Source organism: Martes martes, assembly GCF_963455335.1.
Source record: "Martes martes genome assembly, chromosome: 2".
NCBI lineage: Eukaryota > Metazoa > Chordata > Mammalia > Carnivora > Mustelidae > Martes > Martes martes.
This window is the reverse complement of record NC_137889.1, coordinates 205904037-205919113: the sequence shown is the minus strand read 5'-3', so window position 1 is coordinate 205919113 and position 15077 is coordinate 205904037. Positions and strand designations below refer to the sequence as shown.

The window sequence follows — 15077 nt, the reverse complement described above, 5'->3', positions numbered from 1 at the left end:
GCGGGGCGGCGAGGAGCGGGAGCGGAGGGAGGGGTGCGGGGCGCGGGTGGGAGGGGTGAGGCGCAGTGGGAGGGGTGCGGGCGGGGGTGGGAGGGGTGCGGGGCGGGAGTGGGAGGGGTGAGGCGCAGTGGGAGGGGTGCGGGGCGGGAGTGGGAGGGGTGAGGCGCGGGAGTGGGAGGGGTGAGGCGCGGGGGTGGGAGGAGGCGGGGCGCAGTGGGAGGGCTGAGGCGCGAGGGAGAAAAGGGCGCAGCGGCGGGGCGGGAGGCGCGCGCGGTCTCGGCGCGGGGCAGGGGTGCGGCCAGGTGAGCCCGAGATGCTGCTGCGCTGGAGGCCGGGGCTGCCGCTGCCGCCGCCGCTGCTGCTGCTCCTGGGGCCGCTCGGCCCCTTCTCCCCGGGCGCCCTGGCGGGACCCGCGCAGGCCGAGGACGCCGCGGAGCTGGACTTGGCCACCGAGCGGCCGGTGCAGCGGGTGAGCCCCGCCTTCCTGTCCTTCACCATCGACGCCAACCTGGCCACGGACCCGCGGTTCCTCGCCTTCCTGGGGTAAGCGCCGGCCCGCCCGCCCCTGTGTCCTGCCTCCCTGACCTCCGCGCCCGCGAAGCTCGGCCTCCCTCCGTCTCTCCCTCCAACCCCCTCCCTGTCCCGGGTCCGCCGCCCCCAAACCGCTCCGTCCCGCTGCGTTCACCCAGCAGGGGCTGCCTGAGCGCCAGCCAAGGGCCGGTATGACGGGCACTTTGGAGAGGAAACTTTCCACCCGCCCCAGAAATACGCCTGGAGGAGGGGACCCGGGCAAGTGCGCCTGACGGGCTGTGAGCCCTCGAATTCGCAGTGCCGTGCAGGACAGGTTAGATCGCGGACCAGGCTTCCCTCTCGTAAACTCTGTTAGGAAGGTTAAAAAGGGGCGGGGGTGGCACCTGGGTGGCTCAGTGGGTTAAAGCCTCCGCCTTCGGCTCAGGTCATGGCCCCAGGGTCCTGGGATCCAGCCCCGCATCCCTCTCTGCTCCGCGGGGAGCCTGCTCCCCACCCCTCTGCCTGCTCCTCTGCCTACTTGTGATCTCTCTGTCAAATAAATAAAATCTTTAAAAAAAAAAAAAGTCAGCTGAAAAAGGTCTCAAAGGGAAATAAGTGTGTGTGTATAAACTATGATTTTATATATTTTAAAATAAACTTTTGAAGAGCAGTTTTAGGTTCGTGGCAAAGTTGAGCACAAGGGAGAGATTTCTAGTATTATACTGTTTTTTAAAAAATCTAAGTATTAACTAAGTGAGACTTAGGAGACGATTGCAGTGAACTCCCGGGCCTGAATAAAAAGATATTTTTCCAACATGAGGCCGCAAAACCAGCCGTAGTTTTTTTTTCTCGCGGGAGAGAGATAGACTGGTGCTTGTTCACTGGCCGTTGCCCCATGAGTACCGGCTGATCCCAGGACAGGATGCTGCAGGGACAGTCCCGGGTCATCTAGGTCATGAGAGCCTCCAGAGATGGCCACACCTCAACCAGCCCAAACAGCTGAGAATCTCCTCTTTGGTAAACACCCACATGCTCTCCGGCCTGAGCCCTCGCTGTCAGAGGCCATTGCTAATTTTGCTCATTAATTCTGTAAAGAGAAGCAGGTAGCCTAGTGGTGCAGACACTGGAGGTCAGACCACACCAGCTTGATTCCCAGCTCCACCCAAGATGGGCGGCTTGTTGTTACAAGTGGCTTGGCAACTCCCCGCTCGAGAGTGGGAGACTCAGGGCCCAGACCTCTGAGGTGTTCAACAGAGGCCTGAGCAAATTTCATCAGACGGCATGGTTCTGGTGTCCCATGATGGCAAACAGACGTGGTTTTTCTCTTTTCCACATTTGCTATTAGAGAACGTGGAGTACACAGAACTTAAATGCCAGTGATAGAACATTCTAGAACTGGAAAGGAGCATCTTTTCAGTCTGCCTTCTTCCCAGAAGTAAGTAGTCAACAACCTGACCAAAAATTCCCTGTGCCTGACCGTGGGCACGTTCATCTCCCTGCCTCTCTCATCCTCCACTTCCTTCAAGCTCTGACCAAACCTCCGCCTCACCACTCTCAGCCTGTGGCCACATTTCTCTTTCCCAGAGCAAATGAAGTCAGTGGACAAGAACTTCCTCCTCTTCTTGCCACCAAACGTGCACACATACCACGGCCGCGTCTAGCTTTCTTCCTTTCTCTGTCCTCAGGCCAGTGCGTCTCTACTCTCTGTCCTCTCCTGCCTCCCCGAGGACTTTGCTCTGTCCGTCATCTGTTCTCTCCTTTGTCTTTAAGCTCTCTGTTTGGACTGAGTCCTTCCTCACGATGTGGAAACCTCCTCAAGCCTTTCCCACCTCCGCACGTGTGCCTGTGCGCGAACTGCCCCTCTCTCCCTTCTCCCCTTGGCGGCCTTCCTCACCACTCACTCCTTCCTTGATCCGCGACCAAGATGTCCCTATCGTTGTGTCATAAAGTCCATCTCTCCAACATCACCGGTGACCTTTTATTGCAAAATCCAATGAACACCTTTCTGTCTGGTGTCCGTCATCGGTTGCCTTCCTGGGTGCTGCCCCCACAATTCACACACTGAAGTCCTCACCCCTCTACCTCAGCGTGTGAGCTTAATTGGAAATAGTGCCCTTGCAGATACAATTAGTTAAGAACTAGTTGTAGTGAGGGGCGCCTGGGTGGCTCGGTGGGTTAAGCCTCTGCCTTCAGCTCAGGTCATGACCTCAGGGTCCTGGGATCAAACCCCGTGTCAGGCTCCCTGCTCAGCGGGGAGCTTGCTTCTTCCTCTGCCTGTAGCTCCCTCTGCTTTTGCTCTCTTTCTCTCTGTCAACTAAATAAATAAAATCTTTTTAAAAAGTACTATGGAGTATTGTGCCTCCATCAGAAAGGATGAATCCCCAACTTTTGTATCAACATGGACGGGCCTGGAGGAGATTATGCTGAGTGAAATAAGTCAAGCAGAGAGAGTCAGTTATCATATGGTTTCGCTTACTTGTGGAGCACAAGGAGTAACACGGAGGATGTGGGGAGATGGAGAGGAGAAGGGAGTTGGGGGGAATCGGAGGGGGAGAGGAACCATGAGAGACTGTGGACTCTGAGAAACAACCTGAGGGTTTTGCAGGGGAGGGAGGTGGGAGGGTGGAAGGTGAGCCTGGTGGTGGGTATTTGGAGGACACCTATCGCATGGAGCACTGGGTGTGGTGCATAAACAATGAGTTCTGGTACACTGAAAAGAAATTCAAAAAATAAATAATTTTTTAAAAAGTCCTAGTTGTCGTGGAATGGAGGTGGCCCTCATCCCTTCTGACTGATGTCCTTACAAAAAAGAGGAAATGCGGAGATGCCTATGCACAGAGAGAAGGCGGTGTGGAGACTGGAGGGGTGGGGCCTGGGCTGCAGGGAGCCACCGAAGCTGGGAGGGAACCTGGAACAGGTCCTTCCCCCGTAGGCGGCGTGGCCTTGCCCACACCCCAGTTTCAGATTTCCAGCCTCCACTCCCGTGAGGGAGTAAGTTTCCCTGTTGAAGGCACCGCCGTGTGGCATTCGGTTCTGGAGTCTCCTGGAAGCATTTGGCGAGGTTGACCACGAAACTCTCATCCCTTCGGGTCTGGGTCACTTCTGTTTCTGGGGGCTCCCCCACCTCTTTAACACCTCGTCACCTCTTTCTCTAGCGTGTCCTAAATGTTTGATGTCCCTCAGACGTCTGGCTTAGGCCTTCTCTCCACGTCACATAATCTCCTGAGGGGTCTGTCCGGCTTCCCGGCCGTGAACTGCTGCCCTGTGCGCTCCGAGCTGTTCAGCGACGGGCTCTGGGGAAGAAGGGAGACTGGTTTGGGTTCGATTTTTTTCTTCTTTTCTTTTCTTTTTCTTTGTTTTTCCTGATTTTTCTGGTTTCTGTGGTATAACACTCCCACCCCGGGTGATTTCAAACTGCTCGCAGTTTAACAGCTCCTCGGCAGAGCCTCACAACTGGCTGTCAGCCCGCAGGAGCCGGAGGAGCCGCTGGCGGCCTGCTTCGGGGGCTGGGAGAAGCAGCTTATTTTCACACAGAAGGTAAAACTGAAACACCCGCAGACTTTGCTTTCCCCTCACAAACTGCTGGGGAGCAGAGAACCTGCGGCTGCTTTGATGTGGGTCTTTTTGTTTATTTCCATATTGTCGTGGAGGTAGTGGATCCCCCCACCTCCCCCCACTTCCCCACCACCTCTCCCCCAACCTCCCCACCACCTCCCCCCACCACCTCTCCCCCCACCACCTCTCCCCCACCACCTCTCCCCCCACCACCTCACCCCCCACCACCTCCCCCACCACCTCCCCCACCACCTCTCCCCCCACCACCTCTCCCCCCACCATCTCTCCCCCCACCACCTCTCCCCCACCACCTCTCCCCCACCTCCCTCCCTCCCCATCACCTTCCCCCACCACCTCCCCCCACCACCTCTCCCCCACCACCTCTCCCCCACCACCCCTCCCCCCACCACCTCTCCCCCCACCACCTCTCCCCCCACCATCTCTCCCCCCACCACCTCTCCCCCCACCACCTCTCCCCCACCTCCCTCCCTCCCCATCACCTTCCCCCACCACCTCCCCCCACCACCTCTCCCCCACCACCTCTCCCCCACCACCCCTCCCCCCACCACCTCTCCCCCCCACCACCTCTCCCCCACCTCCCCCCCAACCTCCCTCCCTCCCCCTCACCTCCACCCACCGCCCCTCCCCAGCCACCCCCCCCCCCCGTGTGCTGGAAATAGTGTACCTTTGATCAGGTCTGTATATATGACACGTTTTGCTGCTGTCTAAGCTCTGGTTTTTGTCAGAGGGCATCGCCGTTGTATTCTCAAAACAAGAAAATGCTCCCTTGCGAAGGAGACAAAAAGGTCTTTAATACCAGTACCTTTGAAACACGCGATTTCCTTTGCTCGGCAGCAGCCGAAGCACTGGGTTTGGACTGTGTTCAGGAGACAGACGAGCTTCGTCTGGCCCCACTTGCCCTTCGGTCAGGGGGACTCGCTTGTTCATTCACTTAAGGAATATTTATTGAGCACCGGCTGTGTGCCGGGCTCTCGCCTAGGTGCTGAGGAGACTCTGCTCAGCCGCAGAGGTGAGAGCTTCCGTGGCCCGGGGCGGGCTGGGGGCCTTAGAGAGTAAACCCAGCAAATGCTAAGGACGCTGGCTTCAGAGAACGCCGAGTGACTTGAGGACCGTCAGAGCAGGGGCTGCGACTGGGAGTGCGCCGAGGTGCCGCCGTCGCTGCCTCTGGGACGCGGGCCCTGGGGCCTGGGGTCTGGCCCAGGCCGGGCGCAGACACCGTCCTGAGGTCGGTACAGCCCCTTGTGCGCGGTGCCAGTTTCCTCCCGTTTCCCGGACAGCATCCGTCTCTGCGGCGGCTGCACAGAACGTCTCCATGAGCTCCCTGTCCTCAAGCGCAGTCACGGTGCCAGGGACGCAGTGGATGCCTGACCGAGGGCGGGGGCCGGAGCCAGCCTGCAGGGACTCGGGGGAAGCTCCTGTATCCGCTGAGGGGCCGTGTGTCTGCCCTCGGGGCCGGGGGTTACCGGCCACCGCGTTTAGACGAGGACTCCTCGTTCTGCGTCTCATCTGGTGTGTCCCTGCGCTCGGGCAGTACACGTGGCCGGGGCCGGACGGCGGTGTGCTCCGGGCCTTGCTTTACCGTGTCCCGCTCGACGGAACGGAGCCCCTCCCCTGGCCCTCATCCCCGTCTCCCGTCCGTCACCGGTTCTTCATCCCAGCGAGTGTCACCGGCCTCCGGGGGTGACCTCGCCTCTTCTGTAACCCACAGTCAGACACCGAGCCCCGTGCTTCTGCCTCCACAGGGGTCTCGCCTTGACCCCCTCTCTCCAGCCCGCGGCTGTCACCCTGTCCCAGCCCGTCCCTTCCAGTGTGCGTCAAGGCGACCGCGGCCTGGCTTCTTCTGTCGGTTGTCCGCGCCGCAGGCGGACACTCTCCGCTGGAACAGAAGCCTGGCGAGGCCCTTTGCCTGCTCCAAGTGCTTCCGGAGCTGCACGTCGCCCTCACATAAGGGCGGACATGCGGGCCCCCCGGGCCCTCTGCAGTCCGCCCTCCCCGGCCGCTCCCTGCCCCCTTCTGCAGCTCCAGCCGCACCTTCTGGACTTCAGGGCCGTTTTCTCTGCCACCGTCCCCCCCCCCCCCCCCCGCAGACCTCTGCCTCACCTAGAAGCCTCCGTCCGTCCCACCTCGCTGGCTTTGGCCGGGATAAGATTTATTCCTTTTGAATACCGAACAGTGACGCTACTTCCCCCCAAAACCTCTAAGCACCCCCTGCCTCCAGCCCAGAGCTCGGGTTAGGGTCCCCTTTGTGCGTTGTCCTGGCACTGCTTCGGAATGGCCCGTGCACCTGTGTAAACACGCGTGTTTGCAGGGGGGCGCCTGCGGGGCTCAGTCGGTTAAGTGCCCGCTCTTGATTCGCACTGGGGTCATGATCTCAGGGTCATGGGATCGAACACCACCCCCTTCCCAAACCGGGTTCTGTGCTGAGTCTGCTTGGGATTCTCTCTCCCTCTGGCCCTCCCCGACTTGTGCAAGCTATCTTTCTCTCTTTCCCTCAAATAAATACATAATACTTGTCAAATTAGGAATCAGAATCTTATCTAATTCTCATTCATTTGACTGAAATTCAGAAGGATGGTTTTCTTTGGAAGCCAGAGTTAGGGAGAAAAGGAAGAATCTTAACTCATTTATGAACTTATCTGAGAACATAAACTTTTTTTTTACATTTTAAAAAGATTTATTTTATTTCATAATTTTTAAAGATTATTTATTTACTGGGCACTTGGGTGGCTCAGTGGGTTAAGCCTCTGCATTCAGCTCAGGTCATGATCCTCCCCGCCCCCCATAAGGCTCTCTGCTCAGCAGGGAGCCTGCTTTCCCTCTCTCTCTCTGCCTGCCTCTCTGCCTACTTGTGATCTCTGTCTGTCAAATAAATAAAATCTTTTAAAAAAAAAAGATTATTTATGGGCGCCTGGGTGGCTCAGTGGGTTAAGCCTCTGTCTTCGGCTCAGGTCATGATCTCAGGGTCCTGGGATCGAGCCCCGCATCGGGCTCTCTGCTCAGCAGGGAGCCTGCTTCCTCCTCTCTCTCTCTGCCTCTCTGCCTACTTGTGACCTGTCTGTCAAATAAATGAATAAAAAAAAATCTTTAAAAAAAATTATTTATTTACTTACTTGAGTGAGAGAGAGGGATTGAGCAGGAGGGGGGGAGAGAAGGAGGCTCCCTGCTGAGCAAGGACCCCCCCCCCCGCCCCATGTGGGGCTCCATCCCAGGAGCCTGAGATCATGACCTGAGCTGAAGGCAGGCACTTAATTGACTGAGCCACCCAGGTGCCCCAAGATCTACTTACTTTAGAGAGAGCGTGAGCGCAAGTTGGGGGGTGAAGAGGGAGAGAATCCTGAGCAGCAGGCTCCCTGCTGGGCATGGAGCCTGACGTGGATCCATCCCAAGACGCCGAGATCATGACCCAAGTCAAAATCAAGAGTCTGATGCTTAACCTACCGAGCCACACAGGGGCCCTGGGAATATAACATTTTTGAAGACAATCTATTTTTCAAAGAAACAGAGTCTTCTTCGGTTTCTTTCATGACTGTTCTGTAGTTCCTCGAGTACAGATCCTTTATCTCTTTGGTTAGGTTTATTCCCAGGTATCTTACGGTTTTTGGTGCTACAGTAAATGGAATCGATTCTCTCATTTCCCTTTCTGTATTTTCATTGTTAGTGTATAAGAAAGCCACCGATTTCTGTACATTGATTTTGTATCCTGCCACGTTACTGAATTGCTGTATGAGTTCTAGTAGTTTGGGGGTGGAGTCTTTTGGGTTTTCCATATGAAGTATCATGTCATCTGCGAGAGAGAGAGAGTTTGACTTCTTCATTGCCCATTTGAATACCTTTTATTTCTCTTTGTTGTCTGATTGCCGTTGCTAGGACTTCTAACACTATGTTGAACAAGAGTGGTGAGAGTGGGCATCCTTGTCGTGTTCCTGATCTCAACGGGAATGCTGTGAGCTTTTTCCCATTGAGGATGATATTTGCTGTGGGTTTTTCATAGATAGATTTGATGAAGTTCAGGAATGTTCCCTCTATCCCTATACTTTGAGCAGTTTTAATCAGAAACGGATGCTGTGTCTTGTCAAATGCTTTTTCTGCATCAGTTGAGAAGACTATGTGGTTTTTCTCTCTTCTCTTACTGATCTGTTCTGTCACATTGATTGATTTGCGAATGCTGAACCACCCTTGCATCCCAGGGATACATCCCACCTGGTCATGGTGGATAATCTTCTTAATGTACTATTGGATCTTGGAACACTGGAAAAATAAAATTAAATTAAGAAAAAAATAAAATAAACACAGAGTCCTCTTTCCTATAGTGCCCACTCTTTTAACCTCTTTCCCTCCATTAATGATAAAAGGTTATGAGTGTTTTGAAAGTTCTGAACATTGTCCTACTTGTCAAATTAAAATATAAGTTCTTGCCAGAGTCAGAGCTCCGAGTCGCCCGCAGGCACCTAGACGTGTGACCTTGCACTGAGAAAGATTCAGACTGAGAAGACTTCCCTGGTATAGCGATAGGACTTCTCCCTCTAGGCCCCGTACGGCTACATGTTAAGAGATAGATCCACCTCAAGATTGAACATGTTTGACTGGATTGTCCTGGAAAACGTGCCTTTAGTTTCTTGCTTGTCTCCTAACAGTTCTCCGAAGCTGCGCACTTTGGCAAGAGGTTTGTCTCCGGCATACCTGCGATTTGGTGGCACCAAGACGGACTTTCTCATTTTCGATCCCCAAAAAGAACCGACCTTTGAAGAGAGGAGTTACTGGCAGTCTCAAGTCAACCAGGGTGAACTTTTAAAGATTCACAATACGTTCTAATTCACTTGAGTCAGTCTTGAGCGTTCTCAGAGCAGTGTTCCGGCTGACATCTAACAATTAGTAAGAAATCCAGGGCTCCCGACTGCCCAAGGAGGCACTCTCACAAAAGGGGGGAACAGGGGGCAGGTTTCCTCCTCCCGATGTTTTCAGGAACGTGAGACTCACACAAAAAATTGTGCTGGGCATAACTGAGAGTTAATGGTGCTGTAAATAGAACAATGATTGTAGCTGAAGGACACGGCTGCTTAGTGGGAGTGTGGGAACAGAAATGTGTCACACTGAAAAGAGTATTTCCAGCTGAAGACACAAGCAATGGATTGAAACCCATTTATTCTGAAAATAGAATGTGAATGGAAGGTACAAGAAGAGGGCGTGGAGATGCGCTCTGCTTCTTAGAATGGATTTTACGATTTGATTTGTTGGGCAGTGATTGTCAAACTTTGTTGACTATCGTAGTCCCCTGGGGTGTGTTCAAGTGTTTGGGTTCTGTGTTCCAACCTTAGATTACGAGTTTAGCAAGCTCCTTGGGGGATTCTGATATTTGGAAGCCTGTTGGCTCCCCCTGAGAACCTGCTTTAGGGAGCAACGAGGATGTGCCCTACATCTTTCATAAGTGCTATGCAGACATCAAGTGGAAGTTAAATCATTATTGTAGCAATTATGAAAAGTATGCTGTATATATAGTTGAATTATAATGATGTATGCACATATATTAGTGAATAATATGTCAATATTTCATATATTACATATTCTCCTCAGTTAGGAAGTGTCCAGAACAGTTAATAGGTAATTGGGCTAAACTTGATAGAAGAGTAATTAGAAAAAGTGAAAAAAAATGGGAGAATTCTCTTAAAACGACATATTGGAATAATTTATGTTAGACTTGACCATTCCCATCAGTCATGTGTGTTTGCAGGGTCTCTTCAGTTCAGACAGGAAACTCTCCTTTGCTCATCATTTTCCTCATCCTGTGTGTATACGTGGTGGGTGGTGGGGGATGTCAAGTGCTTCTGAAACATCTTTTTGAGCACAGGGATGGATGAGGCACAGGCTGCCAGAAGCCAGAATGTGCAGCTTCCCAGAAAGGAAGTTGTTGGCGGGTCAGCCTGCCCTGGCAGCCAGCGCCCAGCAGCTCTGCTGCCTTGTGATAGAGAAGCACGATCTGCATGACAGCATAGTGGTTGACTTGTCCAGTTGTCCATGTTGTGGTCTCAGAAGCGTTGAGGATACCATGTTTGAAGGGAAAAAAACCAAATCGATATTTCCTGTCCCACCATTATGGCAAGAGGAAATCATCACGAAGCAGATAGAGTCCAGCAAAACAAATTTCTGTGTATTTTGAAAGTGAATCTTAAGAGAACTGAACTATGTTTTCTTCGGTGGGGTTGTCTAGCAATTTTAAGTTTCTGAGGAGCCTTCTGAATTGTTAAATAACTTGAAGTTATGTCCAGTGTATCTGTGTCCAGGGTATGTCTAATGTTTCTTAGGAAAATTGCCCTTTGGGGGGTGTGTGTGTGTGTGCACGCGCACGCGCGCGCTTGTGTGTGTGGTGATTGATTAGCCAGCAAATTTGATGTGTGTAACAGGATATATCTTTCTCTGACCTCATACCTAAAAACCAGAAATGTAATTATCTTGCTTTGGTCACAGAAATAGGTAATAAAATAAATGTATGGGATTGCAGCCTTACTCCTGTGAAAATAGATTCTCTAAACTGTTTCTCCCACTTGTAGATCTTTGCGAGTCTGGATCCATCCCTTCTGACGTAGAGAAGAGATTGCAGATGGAGTGGCCCCTTCAGGAACGATTGCTGCTCAGAGAACAGTTTCAGAAAAAGTTCAAGAACAGCACTTACTCAAGTAAGAGATGATGTCCCAGCCCCCAAAATGTATGGGTAGCTTGAACTTGGGCTTGAACCACGTAAGCCCTATAGCAGTTGTGTCAAGAGTTAATGGGAAATCTTGAACCCAAAACTTCTGATTTTTTTTTTCTTCCCCTGACTTTGCCTGTTAGCCATGAAGTAAAATCTAGAAATCATACACTCACGAGCCGATAATGACCTTTACTGTTCTGAGCAACTAGGAAGCCAGGGGAAGACACAGATACATTCCACGTGTGAGAATAAAATACAAAAGTATGAAGAGTAAATAATGGGGTGCTTGACTAGTTCAGTCAGTAGAGCCTGTGACTTTTGATCTCAGGGTTGGGGGTTCAAGCCCCATGCTGAGTATACAGATTACTTAAAAATAAAAATAAATCTTTAGGGAAAAAAGAGCAAGTTGTGAAAAACATTCACACATCGTCATCCATTCCATCTCTTCTCCCAAAAGCAACCCCTATTACGAGTTGCTGTACCATTAGACAGTGGAAGCCTGAGTCATACCAGACAGTGCTGGCCATCGAGCATTTCTCTCTTTTTCCTTCCACTGTGGCTTTGCAGACATAGAACTGCCTTGATGAACCAGGAATTTATTTCCATTCACTGAAACAGTTATCGAGTCTTCAGAATGGGATGATGTTGTCATGTAGGGCTTTAAAACAACTGAAACAAGCAATCCTTATTTAACTATGAAAAATATTTCTATCTGCAAGTTGATGTTTTAGACCCAACTAAAGGGATGATGTTGCCCCAGATCTCAGTTAAGGGAATAACCTGCTCGGATACCCTACAACTCTCTTTTGATTTTTGAAAAATAAATTATCTCATAGTTAATTTGAGTCACTCGGCATCTCTAAGAGCACATTGTTAGAAGTAGATTATTTGTCTTTGTAAGGTTTTACTGTATACTATCTGGATTTCAACATATCCAATGGGTTTTTTTTTTTAAAAGATTTTATTTATTTATTTGTCAGAGAGAGTGAGCACAGGTAGACAGAGTGGCAGGCAGAGGCAGAGGGAGAAGCAGGCTCCCTGCTGAGCAAGGAGCCCGATGTGGGACTCGATCCCAGGATGCTGGGATCATGACCTGAGCCGAAGGCAGCCGCTTAACCAACTGAGCCACCCAGGCGTCCCTCCAATGGGCTTTTTAAAATATTTTTTATTTATAAAGTACAGAAAAGATGTGACACCTAAGAAATCAGAAAATGGTTTACATGCTAATAGATAATGTAGTCCTCTAAATTATTTATTGTATTTTAAAGGGGAAAGGTGAACAACTCTGACACTTTAATAACATGATCTATGATTGAATGGAATTTTGCATAACGCAGGGCCGTCTCAATCCCATGAAGGGAATGACAAAAGTACAAGAGACCCATAGCAGTAAGCCATCACCTATAATAAATCATTACGATACAGGTCTGCTAAGAGAGGACTGCCTGGTATTAGGTAATCTATTGATTTCTACTTTATTTTGCATCATGTTAAATGTTATACCAGTTTATCAGTTTCCTACCTTACATAGTCTTTCTGGAATCCACATCTTACCCTGCCTCTGGGACTAGGACCTTCATAGTTCCTACACCAGAAGAAAATTCCTTCACTAACTATGTAAGTAGGTCATTATAACTGCAGCCATCCTGTTGGCTAAAGTATTTATTTATTTTTTTAAATTATGTTATGTTAGTCACCGTACAGTATATCATTATGGCTAAAATATTTAACAAATATGGATAGTTTATTTATATTCGGAAACGTTTGGCTCCTGGTTTGAAATTTTTCATTTAAACATACATGTCTTAGAAACATAGATAGGAATGTACTGTGTTTAGTGTAGACACCAACTCATTATAGGGAGAAGTATCTCAGAAGCCTGTAGGTGTTTCCACACATTGTTCTGCCCTGATGGCTGAGGTTGGTAATGCCTGAGGAGCTTGAGCTGGCATTGTCCAATGGAAGAGATTGCAGAAGTCTGTGGTGGCAAGGACAGTCACTGTCCTTAAATGTGTCTATCACGGCACTGACTAATTGCTTAGTCAGTGGCCTACACCCTTAAAACAGGTGTCCTAGAAGATAAAGGTAAATTTTCCAATTATACAACCCATTGGATGATGGGTTTCTCTTAGGTAGAAGATGACAAAAACATTTGTCACGAGACTATAACCTGTGTAACCCTGTTTAGGTAGGAAAAGGAGGCAATGTTACAGATGTAATTCTGGGTGTGACTTAGGAAGAAACTTCCTTATTCAAATACTTAATGAGCTAATTCTTTGCTCTCCTTCTCCACCTCTCTCCTGCATGACCTGAATCCTCCGCCTCCATCACCCGCTCCCACACTGAAAGTGGACACATTTAAGTAAACAGACGTGGCATAACCCCAAGGAAAGCATCAGTGCCAGTTTTAGTGTGTCCTTTAGATTATCCTTGTCCCAGGGATCTTTCCACCCTCTTGTACAATAAGGGTAATGATTGGGAATTGGAAAATTAGCTGTGAGTTTTCTTTTCTTTTTAATTTTATTTTTTATTTGTCAGAGAGAAGGAGAGAGAGAAACAAGCAGGGGGAGTGGCAGGCAGAGGGAGAGGGAGAAGCAGGGTCCCCACTGAGCAGGGAGCCCACTGCGGGACTCGATCCCAGGACCCTGAGATAATGACCTGAACCAAAGGCAGATGCTTAATGGACTGAACCACCAAGGTGCTCCTTAGCTGTGAGTTTTCATATTGTTCTTATTTTGAGGACAGAGTAGGCTGACTGGGTTGGTTTTTTTTAAACAGTAGATTCCAACTCAGTAATATTTAGCCCTTATTCTAGGAGATGTTACTATTATGCTGTAGGAAGCATATAATAGGATTTTAAGCCATATAAATTCCAAGTGCGTTTGGAAAAATGAAATAGACAAAGAGTCAAGTATGAGTTGAATCAATACTCTGAAATGCAAGCATTCTAGGTTTTTTGAAAATGCCACAGAGAGACTAGGTAGTGACAGTCCCTAATATCTGTGAAGGTATTTATGGTTCACAGTGGGTTTTGATCCATGTCGTTTCTACCTCGGTTTTGTGAGTAGACACCTCTTGGTGCTAGTTCCAGGATCGTGGATCCGTGGCTGAGGCGGGGCAGACAGCCTCCGTCACCAGATTACACAGTCTGTAAGTGGGAGAGTGTGTCCTGGAGCTCAGGCCTTGGGATTCCTGATCCGGGAAACTTCCTGCAGCGTGGTTTCGCAGTATGAATGTCTAACCTGGAGCTGTGACAGGACAGTCGAGTCACCCTTTACAGCAGGCTCTAGTGATGACGCTGCCATCAAATAGCTCTGTGGCCTTGGGCAAAGCACCTCCTTTCCTTGGGTGTCAGTTTCCTCCAGGGAAAATGAGGGTGGCAGTTTGGGGGGAACTCAGCAGTCCCAAGGCTCTGTGCCTTCCCAGCTGTGGCTCAGGGTCCAGTAGAAAGCTGGGCCACAGGACTGGAGAGCTTTTCCACCCTGTTGTCCGTACCTGCGTGATGACAGACAGGCTCTGCAGAAGTGGGTGACACAGCACACAACTAACACACGTCAAACGACTCGCGAGGGATGTTCCTGCCTGCCAGCCTCCACCGGCAATATTACACTGAGGGTCGCTCTACTACGCTTGCCCAGTAACTCACTTAGATTGTTTTAAACGAAGAGAGCTCAAGAGTGGATCTCCAGTAAACAAATAACTCTAAGTATACATGAAAATTACAGGCTTATTGTGCATATGATACCCAACTTGAAGATGATATTCAAACGGACATCGTAGCCACCCTCAGTAGTGACTTTAGACTAGCTGACGGTTAGAAAAGCTGAGTTCAAAAGTTCCCAAATCTTTATGGCACTTAAGTGACTCTAATTTTTTTTAATTTTTTTAATTTTAAATTTATCTTACCTAGCCCCATGTAAATACCTAAGAGTTTCAATTATTAAGTTGTTAGGTCCAAGAACCTACTAGTAATAGTTCTTGTTGTGTCCAACAAAGTTGATGTTTCCCTTGCGCATCTAAAGGATCCTGTGGTGCCTGTGTGAATAAGCTGCTTGGTTGAGTTTGAATTTCAGAAAAACTAACTTTTTTTACTGTAAGTATTTCTCCAATATTGCATAGACATAGAGTAAAAATTATTCCTCTTTTATCTGAAGCCCAAACTTAACTAGTTGTCTGTATTTTCATTTGCTAAATCTGACAGCTGTGTGGCAAATTTCTTGAGGCTTGCCAGGATGTCTTGGCACGTAGTTTGGAAACCACAGATCTGTTGCCCTAGGCCAATTTTTTAATGTCAAATTTTACTTAT

The 15077-nt window shown here is 49.7% G+C and overlaps 1 protein-coding gene across 1 annotated transcript in view; it reads left to right on the top strand.

Annotated features, from left to right (window-relative positions):
• The first annotated feature begins 210 nt into the window (after positions 1 to 210).
• Positions 211 to 15077, top strand: part of HPSE (heparanase) — a 29877-nt gene continuing 15010 nt past the window's right edge. Inside the window, exons 1-3 of the mRNA XM_080795101.1 lie at positions 211 to 543; positions 8721 to 8866; positions 10632 to 10757. Coding sequence (XP_080651227.1) covers positions 314 to 543; positions 8721 to 8866; positions 10632 to 10757 — 502 coding nt within the window. The 5' untranslated portion in view covers positions 211 to 313. The remainder of the gene's footprint in view (positions 544 to 8720; positions 8867 to 10631; positions 10758 to 15077) is intronic.